Raw genomic sequence first — 27,967 nt, 5'->3', positions numbered from 1 at the left:
TCGACATGTAGACGGTACGTCGACTTGCCCGTTGACCTATGCCTGCAATTGCATAGCTGCGGGATCCCATCGACGCTGCACGTCGACGGTCCGTCGAACATGTCGACGACCCGTCGACGTTGACTGGTGTCCTGCAGATTTTTCTAGTTCAGTTTTGATCGCGTCAACTTGATTCGCTCAACTTCTAACTCTGTAAATTACCCGGAACACATACTGGTACTCCTGTACACGGGGTAAGACATTTTCTACCTCCAAACTCGGGCTCGGGTCTCTATTCCAAAGGCATACCCGACTAGGAAACCATAGGTTCTACTACTACGAAAACGAGGGGTGTAACAATCTAAGTCCACATGGAAAAAAAAACTCACAAATTTTCCCTCCCATTTGATGTTTGCTGAGGAAAATCTAGAAGAAAAAGGGGACAAAAGAAAGTCCAAAATATTGGATTAGCTTACTAACAAGCAGAATTGGAGGGACGAGAAAATGGCTAATAAGCAGAATAGAGACGATGTAAACTTTCATTGTGGTCTTTAATTTTTTCCCTTCAAACATGTGGTCTTTAATACAAAATTTACAGTTAACAGAAGGCAATGGACTAGCAGATTTTTTGGCTAACTTTGTTTTTGGTTTTGCAGGTACACAACAGTTCACTACCTTCCAGGAGTTACCAATTATGGCAAGAAGAATTCTTAACTCAGATAAATCTCAGATACCATATTTGAGAATCAGATATGCCACAGATTCTATACAGCTTCAAACATGAGAAGGAAAAGAACTTCAGCATATGAACTATAGCTACTGCTTTATACTGTCATATATGACATACTGTTGTTGAATTGATCTAATACAGTTGGAAGCTATTTGTATGGGTGGTAGTAGTGTGATCACATGCTCATTCCCATACAGAGAGTTTGCAGCTGTTTTAGTTTCAAAACACAACAGGAATGGGACATATGACACAAGGAATACTTGCTGATTTGCATAAGCTAAAAACTGCAAGAATTGTGAGTTGGAAACTATTTTGGAGGCCCGAATTATATTCATCTAGATCTTGTACCATATCACCTGGTGAGAGCTTGGAGGTGTGATAAATGGAGGAAGATCAAGGCACCAGAATTAGTACTTCCAAGTGCTTTTTCATTGCTGTTTTTAGCTTAGTTTCTTAGGTTGATTAGCTTCTTTTTTGTTTCTTTTGTTTTCTTAGCTTCTTTTTTGTTTTCAAACACTCCTATTTTGGAGTAGTTCTTTTGTACAGATTCTTTATTTTAATAAATCCCCATCATTATGATGGTTTAATTTTAAAAAAAAATACATTTAACACATCCCACAAATTATGTACGGGCACTGCAAAACTTTCAACACTCAACGTAATTTAAAAAATATTACACAACTTATGCCGTATAACTTAATTCCGACAAAATTTGTGCCGAGTGAGATAAAAATTCAATATATGAATATAAAAATTCTATAGAAATTATGCCAAACAAACAGTTATTAATATTAAAAATGAGAGACCGTACATATGAGGGCCAAAAAATTGAAGACTAGTGCATTTGAAGGGCAATCCGTGCCAAAACTTGTATAAAAGGTCAACATCTAAGTCCACCTAAAAATAGAAATTCACAATTTTCCCTCCCATTTGATGTTTGGTGAGGAAAATCAAGAATAATAAGGGGACACAGAATTGGATTTTAGCAGAGCTCTTCTCTAAAATGGGTAATAAGCAGAAGAGAGACAGAAACAATTTAATTGCTTTGACGGGTGGCGCTGCTATTGTAGCTATTGCTGTTAACTTTGCTATCTTCGCTTTCAACAAGAAATATCGCAATAAAACAGGTTGGTCCCTTTGCTTTGCTGCTCTATTTACACTTCAATTTATGTTTATTCATATAAGAATTGGAACTTGTTTTTAGGCTTAATACATAGACAACCCCTTAAACATGCTAGTATATTTCCTTTAGATACTTGAACTGAAGCTTGTTCTAATTGAGCACTTGAACACATAATAAAGTCTTCCTATTAGACGCTTATGGTTCATAATTTGAAAAAACTTTTCCGCGGGTTCTCAAGCGTCTATTAGGTAGCTAAGTTAACCACATAAAATATATCATCTCCCTTTTAAGTATACACATCAACCTCAATTGGAGTAGGCCTGAGGTTTTACGGCTTATTGAGGCGAATGCATATAATTAAAAGAGGTGACATATTTTACGTGTTTAACTTATTTACGTAATGGACGCTTGAGAACACACACAAAAGTGTTTTTTTTTTTTAAAAAAAAAATTTGAACCGGAAGTGTAATAGGAACACTTAATTTTGTGTTGTTGTTCAATTGGAACAAGCCTTAGTTCGTGCATCTAAATGGAATTTGCTGGCAAGTTTAAAGGGTAAAGGTTGTCTATGTATTCAACCTTTTTTTAAAACTCAAGAGTGTGGTCTATGGGTTGTATGGAATGAAAACCATGAAAGCAGTTTTTAAAAGCACTGGCGACAGACTAACCTTATTATAACAGATAATGAAAAGCATTTTTTAAATTGTCAGTAGTTGATGTGCTGATTATTAAAGGAATTTGTAAGCAAATTCGGGAACTAATTCATAGTTATTTTTTGGGAGTGTTTGGTATGAAAGGAAAATGTTTTCTTGGAGAACAAGTGGTTTCTTACTTATTTTCTAGTGTTTGGTAAGTGAGCAAAAAAAATTGCATTTATATGTATTGTAGCCAAAAACTATGGGAGTGGGATAGTCAAGGGATGGGCGTCGGGAAGGGGCGAATTTAGTGTGTAATTTATGGGCAGGGGCGAATTTAGTGTGTAATTTATGGGCACGTGAATCCATGGTTTTTCTGCAAAACTAGGTATTTAGGTACATATTTTCTAGAATTTATCTAACATTACCCACTGGCACTCATGCTACAAAAAGGCTTAATGATGCACTTGGTTGAAAACTGAGTTATTTACCAAGAGCAACAAGGATCACTTTTCACTTAATGCATTTTCCTCGTTTCTTTAGTAGTGCACCCATGTTCTAGAAATCCTACATTCGCCTCAGGCGTTTGCGTTGGGTGGGCGGGGAGGAGACAATGAATTTGGAATGTCAATTATGGAACTTGTTTTCCTTTGGGAATACAGAGTCTATCTTTGTTATACGCGTGTCAGGATCCGCTATTAACTGATTCCGTCGGTTTTCCTTTCTTTTCCTTCTTTTGTGAATTGCAGATGTTCCAGGTTCAAGAGTTCGAGTGAATCTATCTGCTTCTGAAATTTTGAAATTGGCAGAAAGCATAATTAACAAATCGAATCAGGTTCATGAAGCTGTTGCTTCAGTTCCACTTGACAAGGTACTTCTTGTGTTTAACTGTGCCTAGTTAGATTATGGGTTGTCCATTTTATTCTACTCCTTCCGTCCCAATTTATGTGGCACCGTTTGACTTGACACAAAGTTTAAGAAAGAAAGGAAGACTTTTTAAATTTGCGGTCTAAAACAAACTTTAGACATCTTTAAGGGTAAAAGGGAAATTTTAAAGTTAAGATGTTTCCAATTATAGAAAGGTGACATTCTTTTTGGTACAGACTAAAAAGGAAAGGGTGCCACATAAATTGGAACAGAGGGAGTAATATTTTAGCTATATCATCTTTCTTGGCTAGCTATACTAAGGTGACTCTCATGTTGTCATGAAATTGAGAAGTCCACTTTTGCCACTAAACAAACATATTGGGCTCAAAATGTATGGACTTTGTATTGTAATGATTCTCAAGTTTGAGGTCCTGGCTGAGTGGCTGAAGTACAAGATTAACAACGTAAATATCTAACACTCGAATCTCTGCTGCAAATACTTAGTGTGAGTCCTGCTTCAACTTTGGTGGGTAGGTTTGTACTCTGTTCTACATGACAACCTACTATTGATGCTGATACATATACATCGAACTTTACCTTATCCAAAAAAAAAAAAAAAAAAAAAAAAGAAAAAGAAAAAACTTTGGTGGTTAGGTTTACCTAGCACGTGCTTGTGGGTTGTAGCAAACTGTCTAGTGGATTACTCGAGGACGCATAAGCTTGTGGGGACACCAATGTCATAAAAAATGATTCTCAACTTTGAGAAGTAGGTTGAATGTCAAGTTTGGTTTGGCGACTTGTAGAATTGACATTCAAAATTCTTGGAGGGCGGGCATGATGACATCATTCACTAATATTAAAAACATTTTGGGGAAGTACAATATCCAATAGTCATGGGACAATCTCCTCTTTTGCCTTCTATGACCATAAATCTATTCTTTAAATCTTGTAGGCGACTCACATCTTGCGTCTATCTTTTATTAGAGGCTTTCTATGTCTTGACTGTTGCGTCGAGGGGAATCTTCAATTGTTTAGGTTTCTACAACCTCGGTTGCTAGAGAACTATTACTGACTCTCTGACCACTCTATCTGTTGTGTAATCCATGAGCTTACGTATAATCCAGCGTGCTGTCTTGGTGATATCTATACCAGCGTGCTCCCCAGCGCCAGAAAATGGACAAGTTGCGTCTGTAGGCCTGTTAGGAAGCTCGATATAGTCTTTTCTTACTTTTTCAGAAGTTTCAAAGGTAAGACATGAATAGAAGGGACTGAACTCAAATTCTATTACATCTAACGTTATTCCTGGCCGGAATCTTGCCTCTGGCTAACTCCAAACTGTGGGTGACAAGGTTAATGGGAAGGGCTGTTCATGAGGAGATTTCTTACGACTTACGATAGCAGTTGTACGTGTATATTAGGCATTGTAGGGTCTTATACAATAAACTTCTGATATTGAAAGCTGACAATGGTTCTCTCCCGACCTTCTTTTTCTCTGTCTCTTAGCTCAATCTGAGCTAGTTCATTCTGCAATACCAAATTTGACAGTGAAGTATTACACTCTCTAACCATACCATTTGTTGTGAAATCCATGAACTTATCAAATGTTTACCTAATGGAACTTTCATATTAGGGAGATGTTTCTAACTGATACAAAATGCAGTATGCAGACTATGGCTGATATATTGCTTATATGTTTGTTGCTCGGTTTTGTTAGTGCAACAACAAAACTGTAATCTAGGCAGAGGACAATCACTAGCTAGAATTGATGGAATCTTGGGTGATTATATTTAGGTGGCTTCTGCGTGAAGCCCCATCCAGACCACCATATTTGATAGATGATAGAGGATTAAGTGGCAAACCTATACTATGCAAAGTATGGTACCCTATGTTTAATTCTGACTAAAACTTTGTTAATATTTTTTGAGTTCAAATTCATCTTGTGAAGAGGGAAGTGTCTCATTTAGCTGACCGTTAGGCTAACTTGGGTGCTAGGTTGCAGTCTTGTAGTCGAAAACCAGTCTTTAGCCTTCTGCTTACCTTTCTGGAGTCAATCAGGGGTTTGTTTTCCTGGGAACTTATCAAATATTGCTATTTTAGAACTGTCCTGTTCATTAAGTATTATGCTTTATGCTTTAATCTGATATGCACTCAAGATGTGGCTGGATCTTTATTTTTAAATTTGTAGGTTAGCTATGTAAATGTGATATCGCCATTGGCAGAGTTGGAGGCAGAGCAGTTCCCATTGATACAGTCATGTGTCTTTCCTAAATGGTTATCAGCTTCTGAGGATGTACGCAAAGCTAGTGCTGAAGCAGAGAGAAAAATAGATGCTCACATTTCAATGTGCAGGTTCTGCCATTGCAAAGTTTCAACCCTTCTATTTTTTTATGTCTTTTAACTGCAAATTCCTCTTCTGCTTTCTGTTATCTTGAAGTAGGAAAGAAGATCTGTTTGGTTCCGAGTTTGATCTGCTGAAATGGAGCAATTTGTCATTGTGAAGTAGTGATAGACTGATTGGAAATCTTTGAAATCAACTAGCATGGAATTAAATTATCAGGAATCATCATCGACATTTCAGCTTGACCTTTCAAATAACAATCGTATTGACCTTTCTCATGGTCATTAAGCGGACATGATATATGTGTATCTTATTAAATATCTCAATTTCCACCTTCCATTGTCATCAAGACTACCCAGAATCCTCTATTCGTTGTTCTAGTGTTTAACTATTATTAACAGAAACTTAGTGTTAAATATGGACCGGCCCTAACTCATATCCCAAAAGCTAGCTCATGATGGAGGATTGCCCAAGTCCATATAAGGAGACCACCCGTCCCTTTTTCATCCGATGTGGGACTCTTCAAAACTTAGAATTATGATATAAACTAAGTTTTTCTTCCTTAACATGTTTATGCAAAATTCAGAAATTCAGTGGCTTGTAGGGGTGGGCATGGTACGGTATTTGAAATTTCAGTGCGGTAATTTCGGTTTTAAAAATACTATACCATAACCATAACAAATTAATTCTGTATGGTTCGGTATTTTTAAGTTCGGTTTCGGTATTTTTAAGTTTGGTTTTAGTATTTTGCGGTACGGTAAATTGGTACCATAGTTTGTTCGACTTCGACTTACATATACTCATATTATAGAGAATTATGACTTTGGGTACTCAAGAAACGTCTCAATTATATTGTATCCACACAACAGAAAGTACAAGGAATCCCCTTCGTAAATAATAGTTTATATATTTGTTAGTATTATGATACTAAGATATTTGAATTGTATATGTAACTATATACTTCGGTACGACATTTGATATTTCGATATTTTCTTTATGAATACTGAATACCAAATACCATAATACCAAAACCGCGGTATAAAAAAAAATTCGGTTTCGGTATCTACCATGCCATGCCCACCCCTAGTGGCTTGTACTGTATAATAGCTGCAAAAATAACATTGGTAGAAATACTTATTTCCAAAATGTAAATCATATGAGTCTGCTGTGGATTTTTTATGTCCAAAAGCTTACTGACATGCCTAGAAAACTAAGGTGAAGATCCTTCGACAAGCTCTTCAGGGAACATTCTTATCTAGGATGCCCAACTTGCCATGCAGAATCTCGTTTCTAAACTCCCATCAATAAGCACAAGTATGTCTGTAGCTGACATCTGTCACTTATCTACTGATGATAAATCATAAGTAATATTTTGTCGTGCATTAATTTAAAATTCTTAGGACTACTTTTCTGTCAAATTATGCCAAGAAGCATTTGTGCTGTAATTAACTAAAAATCCGAACTTTCCTTTATATGAGTTCAGGAAGCGCGAGGATGTGTACAGAGTTGTCAAAGCTTTGACAGTAACAGGGGACGGATTGAGTACTGATGCTAAAAGCTTTACTCGGTTCCTGGTATGGGGCATGATCTGATTTCTTCCCTTATTTGATTTTTAATGTGCACTGGCATTTGATCACCCACGAGTTATACATTTTTCTGCATTCACTCTACCTTTTGGTGGCTTAGTCTTTGTAGATCGTTACTGTGCTTTCATTCTAGTTGAGGTATTACCAAGGCTTGTACCTTTCAAAATTGTTGTATAGGTTTTCCAAAGGTATGTAAGCGGTTCACTTTGTTGAAGGTTGAGAAACACAAATGTGTCTGAGTAGTCAGAGCTACCTTTGTTGTGAAGTGAAACCTTCAGTCTTATGCAATTAAAAGATAGAGAACTAATTACTCATCCCACTTCTGCTATACATGGAGATTGCACAAGTTTGCTGGTGCACGTTTTAATTGTCTACCTCAGGAGGGACAGACATTTCAATTCTTTTTCTCTGCAAAAAATGTATTTGATTGGAAGCTATTGGAAATGCATACTTTTGTTTTCTTCACAATATTGATACTCAGTGCTTATATAAGGACGAATTTTCTTCATTCTTATAAGATGTTTATAAATTTACTTTCAAGTGTTAAAAAGGTCTATTTTCCCAGGGTCTCTCTATCTCATGCCTCTGTGTACACTTCCAAAGACCCCTTCTCTCCGTGCAGTTATTCATTTTGCTTTTCTTAGTTGAGGTTGTGATTTTTATTTGAAGATATTCTTTTCAAATTTTTATGGGTTAAGATTCAGTGACAGGTTCGAGAATTTGAAAGGAATGGTGTGAATCTGACCTTATCTAAGAAAGAGGAGTTGCAGCGTTTAACAGCAAATATTGATGAGCTAAGCATGCAATACATTCGTAATCTGGATAATGATTGTAGTTTTCTACTTTTCACTGATATGGAGCTAGAAGGGTTACCCCCGGAATTTCTCAAGGTAAATTGTAAGACACTAGTCTTCACATCCATCTCCCACTGGATACTTTTAGTAGTCTGCACGCACAGTGGAAAATTGTTGCCTTTTCTATTTGTCTTTTGCAATCATCATAACTGCTTGTTGCAGGGGGCAATCAACTATCATATTGGGATGTGTAACTTTTACGCTCAGACAAAATTTGATTTTGGATGGTTATAATAATATGGCATCCTGCAGTAGCATAGATAAGGCATCATTACCCCCCTGAACTATACCCGAAGTTGCTACGACACACCTTACCTTTTCCTGGGTCTTATTACCCCCCTAAACTTTTTAAACGGCATAATTACCCTCCTAAACGCTGATGTCCACTCTCATATGGGAGAGTGAGATACACTCTCCTTGTCACACGTATATTTATTTGTTTCCTTCCTTTTTTTTTAAATTTTTTTTTCGATTACGTGTCAATTTCTTTTTTTTTTTTTAAAATGAAAAACTAAATTTTCTTAAAAAAATAAATAATGAAAAATGGATATTTAAAAGATCTGAAAAATTGATTTTTTTTTTTGAAAACCCATTTAAAAAAAAAAAAAAAAACTGAAAACATGGATTTTTGTAAAATATGGAAAAATGGATTTTTTTAAAATATGGAAAACTTGACTATTTTTTAAAATGTCTTAAAAATTCTTGATTTTCATGATTTCATTTTCTTAGGACATTTTATTTTTCAAATAAAATCTGGATTATTAAAAAAAAAAAAAAAACTGAAAAAGTGTTTTTCTTGTCAAAATGTGAAAAAACTGAATTTTATAAAAATTTGGAAAAATTAATTATTTTTTTAAAATGTGGAAAACCCGTTTTTTAAACTAAATTTGGAAAACTAGATTTTAAAAAAAATGGATTTTTCATATTTTTTTAAAAACAATTCAGTTTTCCATATTTTAAGAAAATACAGATTTTTAAGAAAAAAATAAGTTTTCCACATTTCTTCACCCAAAAAAAAAAAGTTTTCCACATTTTTATGCTTCTCACTCTCCCAAAGAGAGTGAAACACACTCTCCTTGCCACGTCACCGCTCTCTCTTGCCACATCAGCGTTTAGGAGGGTAATTATTCTGTTTTTAAAAAGTTTAGGGGGGTAATAGAACCCAGAAAAAGGTAAGGTGTGTCGTAGCAACTTCGGGTATAGTTTAGGGGGGTAATGATGCCTTATCCCTACATTTTACGTATTTAAACCCTAAACAAAAATTAGCTTGACTTGTGTGAGAAATAAGAGAAGAGAAGAAATATATTGACAAGTTGATGAGAATGAATACGAAACACCTATTTGTAGGTATCAATATTACAAATATGATATTTGTCCAAGTTGGGAAATATTTTACTTTAGAACATGACACTTGTGGTTCTGGTTTTAATATTCTAACATTAATACTTTACATTCTCTAATATTCAAACATGCCAACTCAGAGTTAAAATGATAGAATCATGTAGAGTTTGTTGATTTTGAAAACATAAAAAGCAAACTATCACCACAATGGTTCCCGGAGAACCTGCAGTAAGTCAATGGAAAAGATCTAATCACTGGGATCTTGCTGGAAAGTTCTGTTTGCAGAAAGTATTCTAACACTAACATATAACATTCTAGATCTTTTAGCGAAATTCTTCATGAAATGCATTTCAAAGTGACTTATAGTTAAGCGCTTATATTGGCTGCACAAGTTTCAAAGATATTCATTTCAAAGAGCATTTTACGTGATTAATCAAAAAATCCCTTCAAAGAGCATTTCCTGAAGCTCTTCTCATTGTTGAATTCATGCAGAGCTTAGAAAGATCTGAAGATGGTAAAAGAAAAATCAATTTGAGAAGCCATCAAATTTCACCGGTGCTAGAGCTTTGCAAGGTGAGTCAAGCTGAGGTTATGACATATGAGTGCCTTTTTTTTGCTGAAGCAATTTTTGTCACAGGACTATTTTATGGCTGCCTCCCTACCTAAGGTAGGGGTAAGGTCTGCGTACACTCTACCCTCCCCAGACCCCATCTTGTGGGATTCACTGGGTATGTTGTTGTTGTTGTTGTTGACTATTTTATGGCATTGCACCTAATGTTTGCTTTTTAGACTTTACGCGGTACATGTTGATTGTTTGGGACCAGCCAGGTATTCATGTGATGCAATTGATGCATTGTTTCCTTTAGGTTCCGTGTATTAAAATTGTAACTTTTCTTTGTGTATCACCAGTTGAACTGTTCACACTTGTAATCCGAACATAGTCTGGTTCATTTAGTTGAACGTATGGAGCTTCTGTGTTTGTTTAAAATTAAATGCTGGTGAAAGCTTAACACAGAAACATCTTTTTGAAAAATGAAAACTAACGTAAACTATTTATGATTTATTTCATAATTTTGGGAAGTGTTTTTAAAAGTAACCCATTCCTATCGACTAACTCACATCGGTAAGTACCATTATCATATGACACCTGAGAGAAACAGAAGATACTGCTAATTTTTTCCTCAAGATTAAGTGTAATTGTATATTTTTATTTTGTTTTTGGCATAGAATGCAACATGTAAATGTATATCCAAACAATGTCGAAAGTTCCAAATCCACATGCAAAATTTTCAATTTTAAGTATTTATACATAATTGACCTTTTTCATTCCTCTGAAATCTTCTAAGTCATTATTCTTTTTTCTTCATTACTATTTGAGCATAGAAATACAGGCAACACTTTCTAATTTCAATAATTTTGAAATTTAAGAACTAAGATGGCATTTGGTTCAAAATTTTGAAGAAGAGTTTTTGCAATTTCTTTTCCAGCTTTTTGGTTCAATATTCTTTTTCAGCTTTTTGCAACTAAGATGTCAATTTCTTTTCCAGCTTTTTTCTCTGAACCTTCTTTTATGTGGGATTGAATTGAGTTGTGGTTCAGTCTCTAAAGCTCTCCCTTTTCCTCCTATTTAGTACCTCTTGAAATAGGGTCACATTTTATGCATAATTGTTACTTCTAAAAGTTATCTGTCTATCTTTGAAGGTGGGATCAACCAGAAGAGCTGTTGCTATTTCCTATGGGCGCAGATGTGAAGACAATGTTACTATCCTTGAACAGCTGGTAAGAAACCCAGAAGTTTGCAGTTTTTGAGCATTTGTGAAGAAAAGCATTTGACTTCATACTTGATCTTAGTAGTTTTATTTTATTGAGAACTGAATGTTCTATGAGCTTTTGTTTAACTTATTTGGTTGTCTGTGGAGAACATTGTTTTAACTGAAAATGTTGATGATTAAAATTGTCAACGTAAGTTCCTGCTGGTTGTAGATTAACTGACCAAAATGTACTGATGTGCTGTCTTCTCCTCCTATTCAAATTCCATTTAATGTCCATGTTTCCTGTACAATTTCAGATTCAGATGCGTCACAAACTTGCTAGATTGCTTGGATTTGCAAATTATGCTGACTATGCCACTGATGTTAGAATGGCAAAGTCTTCCTCTAAGGTTGGTGCAAATTAATTGATGATTGATAATCTTTACAGAACATGGACAATTTGTCCCAAAGAAGAATGCACACTCCTCTTGGTTCCTGTTAGGAATATATGTCTTTCTTAACTCTATTCCTTCACTACTGTGAGAGAAAAGAGAATTGAGAGAAAACGCTGCTTAATTCCTCATGCCATCGCTGTTTAAATAGCTAACTGTACATGTTCTAAGAAAGGCAGAGAATCAAATACATAATTACGGGAAGTAAATCATGGTATGCTATATTTACAAGAACCTAGAATATCTGGAATATCTACAAGACTCTAACACTCCCCCTTAAGCTGGTGCATAGAAATCATATGTGGCAAGCTTGTTACAAATGTTACTGATACGAAACCAATGAGGGACTTGGTTAAACTATCTGCAAGTTGATCATTTGACATCACGAATTTTGTTAACGGTATCTCCTGAGAGTATTTTTTCTTTGATGAAGTGACAATCGATTTAAATGTGTTTAGTTCTCTCATGAAACACCGGATTTGATGCAATATGAATAGCACCTTGGTTATCACATACAAGTTCCATGTGACTAATTTTTCCAAACTTCAATTCTCTAAGTAATGTTGATCTAAAGTAGTTCGCAAATTGCCACAATCATTGTTCGGTGTGCTTACCATGCACCTTGCGTCACAACGTTAGAGCGATAAAGGACATGTATGATGGAGCTAAGACCGAGGGTAAGGACGGTAGGAGGGGCTCGGACGCTGCTGTTTGCATCGGGGATCGGCTCTTACAACCCGTTTTTATTTGCCTTGGTGATGGATGAATCGACGCGACAAAATGCAAAGGGTGCGTGCCTTGGTGTATGTTGTTCGCGACGACATAGTCTTGATCGACGAGACTCGCCAGCCGAGTTTACGCTTGCCGGGAGGGTTGGAGACGTACGTTGGAGTCTAAAGGATTTAAGTTGAGTAGGACCAAGACGGTATTTGGAGTTCGGGTTCGGTGGCGTACTACGGGGCCGAGGAGCGAGGCTTGGTACCCAGGCCATCTAAAAGAAAGGAAGTTTCTTGAGTCTATTATTCAGGGAGATGGGGATATTGACGATGATGTTTCACATTGTATTGGTGCAGGGTGGATGAAATGGAGGCTCGCTTCCGAAGTCTTTGTCAGCAAGGACAAAGAAAAGTGCCACCAAAACTTAAAGGCAAGTTCTACAAAGTGGTGGTTAGACCGACTTTGTTGTACGGGATGAAGTGTTGGCCCAAGAACTCTCACGTTCAGAAGTTGAAAGTCGCGGAAACGTGAATGTTGCGGTAGATGCGTGGGCACACTAGGAGGGATAGATTAAGATGAAGATATCCGGACAGGTGCGAGTAACATCGGTAGAGGACAAGATGCGGCAAGCGAGGTCGAGATGGTTTGGGCGTGAATAGGAGAGACACGATTCCCCGGTGCGAAAGGTGAGAGAGGGTTGGCTATGGACGGTTTTCGGTGAGAGATAGAGGTAGGTCGAAAAGTATTGGGAGAGGTGATTAGACGGGACATGGCGCGGTTTCAAGCTTTACCAAGGACATGATCTTAGATAGGGAGGTTGTGGAGGACTCAGATTAGGATAGAAGGCTAGGAGGTAATCTCGCTTATTCTTTCGTCCTAGTAGTTGTAGTTTTGCTCATTCGTTTGTTGCCATTTGATTTCTGCTTATATTTGTTGGGTCTTGTACTTTGATTATTGTATTTATCTATGATAGCGACTGCTCCGTTCTTTCCAGACTGTTTTATCATGACTTTTTCGCTTTTGTTATTTCTCGTTTTCGTATTGTTTTGATATGCTTGTCCGTATCTGACCTTTTTGTCTTGTTCTCTCTTGAGCCGAGGGTCTTTCGGAAATAGCCTCCCTACCTTTCAAGGTGGGGTTAAGGTTTGCGTACACTTTACCCTCCCCAGACCTCACATTGTGGGATTCTACTGGGTATGTTGTTGTTGTTGTTGCACTAGATCTAGCAACCAAAGTTTTGTTTCTTGCTCTTCGAAGATACCAAATTACCTCCTACCAGAACACAACATTTAGACAGAAGACTGCCTATTAGAAGGTGATCCTGCCCCAATCAGCGTCTGTATATCCAACAATCTATTCATGGCCTTAAAGATCCAATAGACCTGGGGGTTGGAGCACTTTTCAGACTTTTCACCTTTGACAATGCTGGTCATAAGCGAATAACAGATATGAGATTGAAGGGGTAACCAGGAACATAAAGAACTGAATTCAAGGTTAAGGAAGTAAGTGGGCTAGCTTGACCTGTTCCAGTAGCCATGGTTTGAGATCTATTGGTCATTGTGACTGTCGGAAGAGATTGAGAATCAGAAATAGAAGAGAAAAGAGATTTATACTAGAAATGTGGTCTGATGCACCTGAATCAATGACCCAAAGACTGCCAGAAGAAGATTGAGAGGCACAAGCCACACCATTACCTGTTTGAACAACAAAAGCTATCTCAAAGGTGTTTGCCTTTGTGTGCTTTGTGCTAAAGAAACTCAATATAATCGGGTAAAGAAACCATCGGATCATTCAAAGTATTGGATCCCGAGGATTTTGTGCCAATAGCCTCCACTCCGGGTCAAGTAAATGGAGTAGTAAGTTGAATAGAGTTTTACTAAATAAGGAGCTGAATAAAATAGACAGTGCTGGAAAGCGAGCCTATTCGCTGGACAAGCTTCTCAAATCACTATGATGGTATTAGGATGTCGGTCAATTATGGTGAAAAGTGGCTGAACAATGAGATTTTAGCCTTAAAAAATATCAGAACTTGTCGGATAAAGGCTCTTTGTCGACCAAAAACTGATGGAACTTCGACGGGTGAGGTTAGATCGATTAGGCGACCCCACAGACTGAAAACAGTGGAGAAAGCTCACTGGAAAAGGTCGCACACGCCGGAGTTCTGTGTCGGTGGCTCATGGAGGCATGTGACAGGGTTTCCTGCGGTGAGTTTTCTAGGGTTGAGCCGCACGATGAAGTCGGGTCTCCTGGTAGTACTGGTATGTGCACAGTACTGACCGAGAGTGACAAACTAGGCGGACAGTAAACACGCTGGCCTGAAAATTGCACGGCAATGGAGTTTCTCTCTTGTATGTTGCTGGTTACTGCAGAACAACTAACTTCTCACTTAAGCTCTAATATCATGTAAACAAGAAGAAAATTGAGAGAAAATACTGCTTGATTATTCCCTCAAGCCATTGGGGTTTAAATATCTAAGGGCTCGTTTGGTGAAAAAATAGTCCTGGGATAAAATTTAGTGCCGCCTTATCCCACGTTTGGTTGGAATAAAAACTCGGGATAACTAATCCCGGGATTATAGTGTTTTTTTATCCCACCTTGAGGGTGGAATAACTAATCCCGGGATTAGTTATCCCGGGATAAGTTGTTTCCAACCAAACGAGCCCTAAATGTACATGTTCTAAGAAAGGAAAGAGAATCAAACACATAATTACGGGGAGTAAATCATGCCTTTACTATATTTACAAGATCCTAGAATATCTACAAGATTCTAACAACTACCTTTTCTTTCATTTGAAGAGTTCTGTTCTGACCACTACTATATAAACAAGAGAAGGGCGTTGCCCAATATGCTAAGAGTTGGTGAATATCTTTTTTTTTTCCCGCTATATGCCAAGACTAACGAATTATCTCGTAGATTGGAAAGTCTATTTCAAGTTTGCGAAATGGATTTGTTCTTCCATTCTCATGATTTTGAAACCTCTTAGGTGTTTGAGTTCTTGGAGAGTCTCTCTGCCAGCTTGAATGATTTAGCCCACAGGGAACTTTCGATGCTTAAAGAATTAAAGGTAACTTCAAATTTACTATATGTCAACACTTCAGAGTTCAGCTTAATGCTTGGTCTGTTTCACCTATATGCTTCACCTCTGAGGATTTTACTGTTCTGGTAATATAGAAGAAAGAGGAAGGTGAATCTCCTTTTGGCATGGAGGATCTCTCATACTATGTCAAAAGAATCAAAGATCAACAATTCCATACGAATTTCGGAGCAATTAGACAGTACTTCCCTATCAATTTGGTTTTGTCCGGCATCTTCAAAATCTGCCAAGACTTATTTGGTAATCACCGCGAATAGTATTTGGTGCGGCTTTGATCCTTCTTTAACACATCGTGCAAGAATGTAAATACTTGTAATTGTTTGTTCAATATTAGGTTTAAGTTTCAAAGAAGTTGAAGGTGCTGCGGTTTGGCATCCAGATGTTCAGCTTTTTTCAGTTTCAGATCTAAGTTCTAAAGAACTTGTTGGTTATTTTTACCTAGATCTGTACTCCAGGTTAAGCTTGATTGTTCTTCTATAGGTTCAATGTGCTTGCTTTATCAGCTATATGGTAGAATACTGAAAATCTGTTACAATCTGAACAGAGTAGGCAAATATGCTCACACCTGTGTCATAGCGCTTCAGAACGGTTTACTAAATAATGGTTCTACACAGGTAACTGCTGAATGTATCACTTGCTTGGTTCCATTGCTTAGATTTTCACTTAGCGACATTTTCTTCAATCCAGATTCCTGTGGCGCTGCTTGTTTCTCAATTTGAAAAGGAAGTTGATGCTCACCCTGGGTTGTTGCAGTTCTCGGAAGTGGTTAATCTTTTTCATGAATTTGGTCATGTGGTATGTGACTTTCCTTTGAAGCCTAGTGCAAAATCAGAAAACTAGTCTGGATTCAAGTTGTCTCTCCTGTCAAGTTATAATATTTTGTGGTGTGTGACCATCTCATCTAAAAGCTTAAGCTATTAGAGAGCACACTTTTATTTATTTAATTATATTCTCAACACGCCCCTCACGTGCAGGCCTGATTATTTTTTTATGGGCCAAACACGTATCTTTTTGATAATGGGTGGCGGTGAGAATTGATCCCAGGACCTCTGCCTGCTCTGATACTATGTTGAAGTGTGTGAAGCTTAAGCTGTTAGAGAAAGCACACTTTTATTTACTTAATTATGCTCTCAACATGTAAAAATATGACACTTCGACCTAACTCATTTTAACTCATTTCCAAAAGCTAGCCCGTAAGGGGAGGATTACCTAAGTCCATATAAGCAGACCACCAGTCCATTCCCCACTTTGTAGATACAGTTATCATGACGCTGTGGTACTCATATTGATAAACTTTTACCTTAATTATACTTCTCTATGTAAAATCTCATCCACACTTCCAGGTTAATTATTGGAACAGCTACGCCTATTCTTACTCATGTATTTACTTCAGGTGCATCACATTTGCAACTGTGCATCATTTTCCAAATTCTCAGGGCTGCGTCTGGATCCTGATTTTGTGGAGATCCCTGGCCTTTTGATGGAGAATTGGTGTGTTTTTAATAGGTTCCCCTCTACATTGAGCTTCTGTATTGTTAGCTTATGGTCTTATAAGTTTGAAATACTTGTTCCAGGTGCTACGAAAGCCTCTCCTTGAGACTGATCTCTGGCTTTCATCAGGTGATGCATACTTCCACTATTTCAGTCGGAAGAGACACTTAAAATATGTCAGATACTCAGACTTGCTACTATTCTTTTTTTTCCTTGCTCTTCCATCCATGATATCTGCTGCAAGAAATGTTCTTTTGAGAAGTATCTCCCATTAAAAAGTTACTTTGAGGAAGACAAAAAGGAAAATTTCACCTTGTGCATTTGCTTTTTTACTTGCTCATCTTAACCTTCACGAGTTGAACCATAGACATCATGTTTGATACATCGGGGCTTCAAATCAGGAATCATGCTTGACGTGAAAGTTATTGCAAACTAGTTTGGTAATTGTTCTATGTCAGATAGTTCAATTATGTTAATACTCTTGAGTCGCATGCATTTTGTAGGATATTACGAAACCCATTAAGGATGAGCTTTGTAAATCACTTAAGAAATGGCGATGCTCCTTCTCAGCACTGAAACTGAAACAGGAGATCTTTTATTGTAAGCCTTTCTATTGACTTGCTAAAACATAGCAATTTACTGGCTCTTCTTCTAATCCATGAAAGGCTAACTTATTCTGTTTTTTGGGTCCATTAGATGCTTAAATTGTTATTCTTCAACTCAAGCATGTATAACGTGATTTCTTAGGTAATATAAGAAATCCGACAGATATACTTGCTGCTGCATGCATGCTTGTCATGCATGCGTTATTAATTTGCCGCTATTTCAATGAAAGACTTAGTCCTTTCCAATTTTTCTATGATATATTCTTGGGATGTACGATGTTACATGTTAAATAATCAGAAATAATATCATGTCATCTGATAAAAAGAATCAAATAATTATGTTATCTGTACTTGCTCCAGTCTAGATTTGTCCTGCTTCTGAAACTGAGTCCATTACCTTGTGCTATGAAAACCTTTATCCAGTCTGTGTAGGAGAATACGAATAAAGAGATATTGCTCTAGGATCAAGTTTCCCAAAATTTCTAGTGTGAACGAAGTAGACGGACCCAGACACCTTCGGAGGAACAGTATATCTATTCTCACTCTTTATAGCATCTAGAGGACTCAGAAAATTGAGGATTTTAAGTGGCATTCGATTGATAAGATAGGCAACAACTAGAATGACAACCCCTAATAAGTTTTTGTTAAATTCATGGTAGACATAAGAGATCTTACTACTTCTATCAAATGCCGATTTTTCATTTCAGCAATCCCATTTTGTGCACTAATGTAGGGACGACTAGTTTGATGGATTATCCCATTGAACTCTGGATAAGCACCAAATCTTTTATCCATATATTCTGTGCCATTGTTAGTTCGCAAGATTTTTATCTTATCATCAAATTGAGTACATATCTGTCACGCCCCGAACCATGGCCTGAGCGTAACACAGCACTCGGCGCATGGCTGCATGTGACCGGGCGAACCAACTGGCTGGTTGAATCAACATGTGATACCAAAACATACTAAATGTGGAAATAATACTAACACATGTTGATCTACTGAAAGTCTGACTGAAATATCATAAATGCGGAAATACCGAATAAGCCTGAAAGTCTGAATAAGTAGCTGACAAGGCTAACACAAAAGCCTACTAAACATCTAACTGAATGCACTATAGTCTATGAAGCCTCTAAAGAATACTAAGAATGCTAACTGTTTACCAGGACAAGGCCCCCGACATATCTTACTAACTGAAATACTGTAAAGACTGAAAAAGGGATAATGCCCCGAAAGACTGGGGCTCACCAATAGCTAATACGAGATGTCCTACCAAGCAGAATCGTCAACCTGTAAATCGTTACCTGCATTGCAAAGCAGGCCCCGGGCGAAAGGGACGTCAGTGCATTTGAATTGCACTGGTATGTAAAGCAACTGAAAGAAAAAACTGTAAGTGGGGTGCTCGGGGAAAGGGCAGCCCAAATCAATAAACATGTAATGAGTGCTGAAACTGAAACTGAAACTGAAACTGATATCTGATAGCTGATAACTGAAATGAACAAAAGAAATAAAGATATGAATACTCCCTCTTCTGAATAGAGAATCACATGTTTAGCTGAAAATCATAGTTTGTGGCCTTAGGCGCAATATATATGTGCATGCAAAATCTGTGACCTTGTGCCCAAGTATAAGTATGCTGCATGTGGCCTTGTGCCCAAGTATAAGCATGCTAAATCTGTGGCCTTGTGCCTAAGTATAAGCCTGCAAAATCTGTGGCCTTATGCCCATTTACAGGTATTCAACATTCAACAATTTGTATTAAGGAACTAAGGATCATGCTGTAATGCATAACTCTGGAATACTGAACATCACTATACTGAGACATGCATTCATGAACTGATGAAGCTTTACTATTTATAAACATGCTGAGTATATTCTAGACTGAGACTCATGGGTATCAAACATGAGTCTATTTTGATTACGTACTGAGCTCACAACGTTCAGAATGAAAGACACAAACGAATTACGAAACTAGAGAATAGAAGTTCTGCAATTATTCAAGGAACTAAGCTGAACTATATTTCTGAGGCAATTCGTAACGCTGTAAAAGAACGTGGCGTGGGGAGAATCATTAACATTCCCAAACGTAGAGAGTTTGCCTCACACCTTAATTCAGGCATTTGAGCGTAGTACAATGCTCGTTAATCCTTTCAAATTTTAATCTACAGCAACACAAGACAAAGGGATTTCATATTAGCAATAATATCCTTGCTTTGGTCATCTAAGCATTTTATCAAACACATGGTGAACATAAAGCTCCACAACCTTATTTAATGGTGTTTCCTTCACCCAATTCCCATTCTATTACTTCTGTGTGATTCTCAAAAAAAAAAAAAAAATCGCTATTCTATTACTTCTAGTGTAATTAACATCATTCTTCATCACTCATATGGTTACAACAATCTCAAGTCAACAATCCAAAACCCTAGTATAGTTCATATGATACTCTCTATCAAACCCATTTACTATTCTCCCAATAACTCATCAATTCACAACTATAGTTATTAGAGAGTAGAAGTATTACCTTTTTGAAGTTCTATCTCCTTGAATTCGGATGTTAGGGTTTCCATGTCCAACAATGATGTTCCAATCACAACTCTATGGATTAGAAGGGTATACTCAAGTTAGAAAGGGATTAGAGACTTGAAATCAACCTAGAATCATTGGAAAACTCATCTTGGAGGGTTTCGAGGACTTGTTGCCTTAGGATGAGGCTTAGGGACTATGTTCTCTCTTGCGGATCCTTAAGTGTATTTTTGGAGAATGGCGAGGTTTCGAAAAGTCCGAGTAACTTAGTTAGGGAATGAACCCCAAGCTTAAATATAAGAAAAACACGAAAATATGAGGTTTTGACCCTAAAACCCGACCCATCCGCGTTGGGCCCGCATCGCACGTCCAACACAGGACCCACTGCAGGTCCCTGGTCATAGAGGGTGTTTTTGTACGATCGGCCAGCAACGCGGGGCCTTCGCACGCGCCCTAACGCGCTGCCTGTGTTGGTTCTACGCAGTGTTCGGTAAAATTTGCATAGCTTCTTGTACAGAGCTCCGTTCAGCCTCCACAACATATCGTTGGAAAGGTATTTCAATGATCTACAACTTTCATGATTTAAGTTTTCTCAAATACGCAGCAGACTTTCACGAAATTGGGCTGGAAGGCAGACCTATCGTATACTTAGCCGATTCTAACGAATCTTAAGCATCTTACTATTAGCCATCTTGCGACGATCATATCTCCTTGATCCGAACTCCGATTGGCCTGATTCTTATATGCCTGAAAAGGTATTTCTACGTACTACAACTTTCATTAAGAGACCTTTTCCAAATTCCCAACTAATCAAAGAGGTTATGACTGCCCGAAGTAGCATGTCAACCATTTTCGCAAAACGTTCAAACCTTCAGATTTTCCACTAAAACTAACGGTACGAGTCTAACCTTAGTTCTATGATACAGGGTGTAACAATATCATCTTATGAAATGACTGAAAACAAAAGAAAACCTCACTTTTGGTCTTCAACAGATACACCCAAGTTATCCTAGTGCAAGAATCTATAAATGTAACAAACCATTGATTTCCCGGCAAAGGAATAATTTGAGTAGGGCCCTATACATCATAATGGATAATCATAAAAATAGTAGTACTCTTATTATCACCCAAAGGGTAAGAGCTTCTAGTATGCTTGGCACAAGCATCACAAAATAAAGAGTCAAATTCAGTTTTAGAGAACAAACTAGGATATAACTTCCGTAAAACAAAAAAAAAGGATGGGTGCCTCAACCGCCTATGCCACTGGATTATTTCTTGGTTGATATCTTTATTTCCTCCAAAACATGCTTGACCAGAGTCTCGAGTCTCATCCAACATGTATAGCCATCATGCAATTTACCACTGTCAGTCCTCTTCTTTGTTTGAAGATTCTGAAAAGCATTATGATCGGGGAAGAACTCGGTATTACAACTTAGTTCTTTGGCGATGAACTAACAAATAACAGGTTAACAAGAAACTCTGGTACATGACGAATAGATGATTATGTAATATCTGGTGTACAGACAATAAAACCTGTTCCAGAGATCGGGGTTAGAGAGTCATTGGTTATTATCACATAATTCCCTTTGAGACTTGGAGAGTAGTTTTGTAAGCCTTTAGAGAAGCTTGTCATGTGTCTATTTGCACCGGAATCAATAATTCAATTATTACGGTGCACAGTAAAGGCAGTACCTGATTGCACTTAATTAGATGTGGCAACAAAAGGTGAGTCAAATATGGTCAGGAATTGCGAAGATGCTGAATTTCATCTGAAGACAGTTTACCCGAAGCCGTTTCCCTGGATGTCTCCACATTTTCTACAGTATTAGCCAGACCCCTTAATGGATTACACATATTCCTCCAGACCTCTTGTTGGTTTTCCATGTAGTAACATGTCACCTTTGTATGCCTTGGCTTTTCACAATAGTCACAGTGCAAGTGATCTTTATTAGAAGTGACTGCCTTTGGTTGTTCATGAGAGATAATGTTGAAAATTGCTTTCAGTTACTGCTGTAACTTTTTAGCATAATAAGTTGCTTAATTAGGTTTAGGATGAATATACTTTTTTGAATTTTAAAGTTCCATTGGATAGATTAGTTTGTTGGGATAGTTTAGTTCTTTTGAATTTAAATGTGTTCAAGTTTGCTATTTAAAGCACCCAATACTTAATGAAATTATTGAGAGGCAATTTTCAACCCATTTTTAATCTTCTTTTTGCTGCATCATCTTTTAAAAAACCAACAGTGGTATAAAAGCCTCATTAGTCTTACGGAATCTGTGAGTTCATCTAAAAAATCATTTTCAGAAACTGTTTTAAACCTATTTTTAACTCGTGCTTATTTTTGACGTGCAAGACTATTTCAACCAATATCAATTTTAACTACCCTCTAACTCATACTCCTTCCGGTTTATAATAAGTGTCTACAGTCTACTTAGCCTTTTAATTTTGATTCAAAATAAGTGTCCACTTACAAAATCAAGAAGGAATCAATTATTTTCTTACAGATTTACCCTTATTTAGATAATTGAGTTTTTGTGTAATCAAGAAACTATATTAACTAGGTAGTATTTAATTAAAGGGTAGTTAGTCAAAATACGAGTGAATAACTTAAAAGGTCATTGAACTATAGCAAAAGTATCAGTAAAGTCACTTATGTTTGTTTTGTATCAAAAAGGCCATTCAAGTTAGACTACTTTACCTATAAAGTCATTATACCCAAAAACTAAAGAAATAATTACATAAACCTCCCCCAAGTTTGATTTTGTAACACTTACTTCCTTTCTGATTTACTTGCCTCTCTTATTTTAAATTTTTTATGATAATTTTTTAAACTTAATTATTATTAATATAAGAAAATAAGATTAACCAATTTGTCCTTTAGGATATATATATTTTTTTTTAATCAACTTTGTAAACATTCTGCACTTAATTAGCTCTAGTTTATATATGTGGGATGACAGGACTTTGCAATCAATAATCAAAATTTTAACAAAAGAATGCTCAAATACTGTACGTTACTTTTCATATTAATATAGAACTATCGATCGATCTTGTTTTCCCAACCGTTATCCCAGCATTTTTGGAATAGGAATATTTTAGACGCATATCGTACGATTATTAATTGATGCATAATTAATTAGATTATAGTTCGTGAATATTTCTATTTCAACTAATTAATTGTAAACATTATGTTGTACCTTTACGATAATTTTCTTTTTTCTCTATTAACTTTGTAAGCATCTTTTTTTTTTTTTTTTGCTATTTGAATTTTATACAAATTTAAGGTACATACGTAGGAATGCCATATTAATTAGTACTTCTGTATGTGAAACTTGATAATTTAATCTTATTTAATTAAATTAATTGAGGAATACATATTCTTTAGAGAAATTACTAAATTAACTTTGGGGACATGTCAGAATTTATTTATCAATCATGACGAAAGGTTAATACTTCTTATATTTTTTCACTTTTTTTTTTTTGTTTATTTAATATTTTGAATCTTATTAGCAAAATTTCTAAGAGATATTATCATATGGTTCAATATGTAACGTTCACAACAAAAAACACTTTTTGATCTTATTTTCTCGTACAAGCTTAGGTACTCCAAAATTACCACAACCTAAATTCTTCACAAACTCATAATGTTCCATCACAAAAAAAAAAAAAAAAAAAAAGGAGTCCAGGTTTTAAGATTCTTTAGAATTCTCAATTAATCAAAGAATAAATTATAACTCGCATAATTCATCAAACACAAAAGAAAATACCTTAAATTAATTCTTCTTTATATTAATAATAATTAGGTTAAAAAAATAAGAGGGGCAAGTAAACCACAAAGGAAGTAAGTGTTACAAAATCAAATTTGGGGAAGGTTTATATAATTATTGTTTAGCTTTTTTGGATATAATGACTTTATAGGTAAAGTAGTCCAACTTGAATGACTTTTTTGATACAAAACAAACATAAATGACTTTAGTGAGACATTTGCTATAGTTCAATGACCTTTTAAGTTATTCACTCTCAAAATACCTATGTTCTTCTGGGAGTTAGCATTTTCTTAAAGGGTGTGCCAAAGACTAAGTGGAGACATATTTTGAGCCGAAGGGCGTACTACTTCCAAACCTATTTTTTAAAATATGACAAGCAACAATCTCTCTTTGAATGCCCCACAAATTTTCACTGATGAAAATTATCTGAATTGGTCAGTGAAAATGAAATCGTCTTTTGAAACCTGTGTTTTATAGAATGTTGTGATGGAAGAAAAATCTGTGCAACACTTTTTTTGCAAATCCTTCAATTGTCCAGATTAAAGCACTATCAAAAGAGCTTTTAAACAAAACAAGTTTATTGAGGGTTCTTTTTATGCACAAAATCAGAAGAAAAAGAAGAAAGAGTCATATTAAAAAAGTGTGCAAGTTCAAAAGCAGTCAGAATTCAGCACCAACTGCCAAAGTAGAATTGAGGAGGAGCAACGTTTTTTAGATTGCAGCAACTGAAATGAAGGAGTGTTGAAAATTGCTTTCAGTTTCTGCATTTTTTTTTTTTTTTAGCATAAGTAATCGCTTAATTAGGTTTAGGATGAATTTACTTTTTTGAATTTTAAATTTCATTGGATAGATTAGTTTGCTGAGATATTTTAGTTGTGCAAATTTTCTTTTCTCAAGTTGGCTATTTAAAGCCCCATTGCTTGACAAAATTATTGAGAGACAATTTTCAACCAGTTTTTAATCTTCTTTTTGCTGCACCATCTTTTAAAAAACCAACGGATAATTAACCCAGACATTTTAATTGAAACCTGATACAACATGAAACCTCGTTGGCTCTCTTCCTGTTAAACATAGGAGTATGCATCCTCAAGAGAGAAGGAAAAGGAACTTTGCTAAGAACTTGAACCTTGATCTGATCATCCTCTTCAAACTGCCAAAAAAATTATAGACCCTACCCTTTCCTTTTTAACCAATTGCTAAAAAAGGACTAAATTATCGATACGCTTTTCTTGGGGATGCTGATAATAGTCAATCTCCTTCAATAACCCATTAACTCAGAATAATAATCAATGATAGTCAACTCACCTTGCTTAGTGCATGAATTTTACTTTGAATCTCAAAGATCCGGGCATCATTTCCCTTGTGAGAGTAAGTGCGCTTCGTTGAATTCCAGATCTTTTCAGCAGTATCAAGCAATAAATATTGCTTAGAGATCCGGGGGTGGGGGGGGGGGGGGGTGTAGTATTTAAAAGTCATGTCATAACAAGTGAATTTCTCGAAATTTTCTAGATGCAGTAGGTTGTTTATTCTCTCCATTAATACAACCAAGCAATTTTCTAGATTTAATAGAGAGCAAACAAGAACTTGACCAAGCAAGCTCCATCTAGTTTCACAACACTGATTGGTGGAAGATAATTATTCTGCACTCCCTTTGTGTTCCCCGTGTTTGGGTTGTTTTTGGGTGGGGGGGGGGGGGGTCTGCTGAACCTACCACTCAGAATGAAGATGTTGGACCAGTCACTGTTATTGTGTTTAAACTAGATTAGCTGAGAATATACTAAACAAATGTTTTAGACAGTTGAAAGTTGGTTAATGCACTACATAGAAGCACAAACCTCTAAGACTCTGTCGCTTTATATTTGAGAGAGCCACCTATCAGAAGTTGATTTTCATCTTTTCAGGTCTATTTGATCAAATTATCCATTCAACTGAGAATGTTGATATTAATGGGCTGTTCAAGCATCTCTATCCAAAGGTATGAATTGTCACTCTTGTTTATTGGAAGGAAAAATAATATTTGTGTGCTTAAACTCTTCTTTGTTTCTTCAGGTTATGGTAGGATTACCGCTTCTAGGAGGAATAAATCCAGCTTCATGTTTTCCTCGAACTGCTATTGGCTACGAGGCCACTTGCTACAGTCACATCTGGAGTGAGGTCCTGCTCATCCTTGCTCGTATCCATTTACATAACAAGTTTGTCATTAATGGACGTTCCCAAAGGCTAATAGCTTTTGGTACATGTTTATTTCTTTTTCCCCTTCATTTACTCCCTCTGTTTGCCATGGCTTATTTGCTTCCATTATTTCTTTTTCATACTGCTTTTGTACTACTTGTCCTTGTGCCGAGGACCTACCGGAAACAGCCTCTCTACCTCCCAAGGTAGGGGTAAGGTCTGCGTACACTCTACCCTTCCCAGACCCCACTCCGTGGGATTTCACTGGGTATGTTGTTGTTTACTCCCTCTGTTTCTTTTATATGACTCATTCTTTTTTTTTTGTCTGTTCCAAAAGGAATGACACCATTATATATTTTGAAACTCTCTAACTTTGAATTTCTATTTTACCCTTAATGACATGCTCTTACAGCCATAGTAATATTATGGCATATTTAAGACCACAAGTTCCAAGGAAACTTTTGGTATGTGCTAAAAGTCCTTTTTTCTTTGGTAAATTAAACTCATGTCTAGCCAAACATCGCCCTATAAAATGACACAGTGGGAGTGTCATATTTGCTAAATGCATCACAAGCTACCTCATGTCATGCTCTCTCATTAATTTTCCAGAATTGCTGCAGAGTTTGGAATATAGATGTTCTGTTTGATATACGATTTTTGATAAATTTATCAATTCCTCGTAGGTCTTTGCTGCTGATATATTTGCCATGAAGTTTCATGATGATATTTTCAACCTACAAGCAGGCTTGCAATTTAGGAATAAGGTACCAAGTACACCCCTGAGATTACTCTCCATTTGCTATACTTTGGATTTCATGTTCAGATTGACAATATTTTGGCTGCCTTGTCAGTAACTAATTGTAATCCACTTGACACATATAGATGTCTAATTCCGCGAGGATTGGTTTGTTTTCTTATAACCTGAGTGATTATTACTGCGTGATCCCAGCAAATAACTTATCATGGATAGATCACTTTTTCTCTTTTGCAATAAGAGATTTAATTTTGCCTTTTCTTTTTGTGATTATCTGAGCCGCAAGTGTTCCTTTGGGGACATCCGATTAAAAAGAATCGGAGGCACATGTCAACATTAATCTATGTTTTCCAACTATGTAACTTCAATTTCCAAATTCCACATCTAACTGACTGAATCCCTCTCACTAGGATTGTTGTCTCATCCACATTCGGCTATGTTTCTATCAACTTGACGCCCCTCCCCAAGGTCCAGTAAAGTTGAAACTTAAAATTTCACTGAACACTAGAGAACAACTCCTCCATTCTCTGATTATGTTTGCAGTATATACCCCTGCTTCTAGAAAGATCAGGGCCTTTCCGGCTACGAGTATTGAGTTTCACTTATTATTAAAGTTCATGATGAGACTCAATCTGAGGAAGTCTTTTGAGTGCAGTTTCTGGAAAGTATCAGGAAGATCTCATCCTAAGTTCCTTGCTGAATTGCTAATGCATTTTCTGATGTAATGACATGAGAAAACTCTCCTTTTTTGGCACTTCAAAAATAATTTATTTTCACTTTGTGATAGGTATTGGCCCCTGGAGGTGTAAAAGACCCCCTTGAAATGTTATCAGATTTTCTTGGGAGGGAACCATCAATACAAGCTTTTCTTGACAGTAGAGCTGACATAAACTAGAGCTTTGTTTCACTTTTGATAGCAGGGTGATTTTTTGCTGCTACATCCTGTAGAGTTTTAGTATCCGGCAGGAAATGTACTATTTTCCATTATCAAAATAGCATGTAAAATAAAAAACACTCCAAAAAATCTGTGGTTGAGCTGTTGCTAATGTAAGGTTATTCTCCCTTTCGGGTTTCATATTTATTTCTGTACCAAATTTTTGAGAGGGGGTCCAATGTACAACAAAAGAAGTTTTTGCACGGATTGCCCTTCAAACATATTGGTCTTTAATTTTGGCTCCTCATA

At 36.5% G+C, this 27,967-nt stretch overlaps 1 protein-coding gene across 4 annotated transcripts; it reads left to right on the top strand.

Moving 5' to 3' along the window:
• The first annotated feature begins 1,517 nt into the window (after window positions 1-1,517).
• On the top strand, window positions 1,518-27,967 carry LOC132056910 (probable thimet oligopeptidase). 4 transcript variants are annotated; one of them, XR_009415033.1, is made up of 20 exons: window positions 1,518-1,836; window positions 3,217-3,338; window positions 5,520-5,683; window positions 7,156-7,246; window positions 7,969-8,148; window positions 9,946-10,026; window positions 11,155-11,232; window positions 11,522-11,614; window positions 15,358-15,438; window positions 15,546-15,708; window positions 15,803-15,923; window positions 16,013-16,082; window positions 16,156-16,263; window positions 16,862-16,959; window positions 17,043-17,088; window positions 17,463-17,559; window positions 25,760-25,833; window positions 25,908-26,091; window positions 26,714-26,794; window positions 27,572-27,967. XR_009415033.1 is itself a non-coding variant. In XM_059449310.1 (20 exons), exons 1-20 carry the CDS (start codon window positions 1,713-1,715, stop codon window positions 27,677-27,679), a joined length of 2,085 nt encoding a protein of 694 aa, XP_059305293.1. In that variant the 5' UTR covers window positions 1,522-1,712; the 3' UTR covers window positions 27,680-27,967. The 4 variants fall into 4 exon arrangements, 3 of the variants coding, with proteins under 3 accessions (XP_059305293.1, XP_059305294.1, XP_059305295.1); XM_059449310.1 differs by having other exon boundaries at window positions 1,522-1,836; window positions 25,908-26,012; XM_059449311.1 differs by lacking the exon at window positions 11,522-11,614 and having other exon boundaries at window positions 1,522-1,836; window positions 25,908-26,012.

This window comes from Lycium ferocissimum, chromosome 5, assembly GCF_029784015.1.
Source record: "Lycium ferocissimum isolate CSIRO_LF1 chromosome 5, AGI_CSIRO_Lferr_CH_V1, whole genome shotgun sequence".
Taxonomy (NCBI): Eukaryota; Viridiplantae; Streptophyta; class Magnoliopsida; order Solanales; family Solanaceae; genus Lycium; species Lycium ferocissimum.
Note: the sequence above shows the minus strand (reverse complement) of the source record. Positions and strands in the feature narration are given on the sequence as shown.

Excerpts from the sequence above, each read along its gene's own strand:
- LOC132056910 (XM_059449310.1), top strand. The coding sequence starts at position 1,713 with ATGGGTAATAAGCAGAAGAGAGACAGAAACAATTTAATTGCTTTGACG. Across the intron at positions 3,339-5,519 it reads CTTCAGTTCCACTTGACAAG|GTTAGCTATGTAAATGTGAT; the intron begins GTACTTCTTGTG and ends TTAAATTTGTAG. Across the intron at positions 10,027-11,154 it reads CGGTGCTAGAGCTTTGCAAG|GTGGGATCAACCAGAAGAGC; the intron begins GTGAGTCAAGCT and ends CTATCTTTGAAG.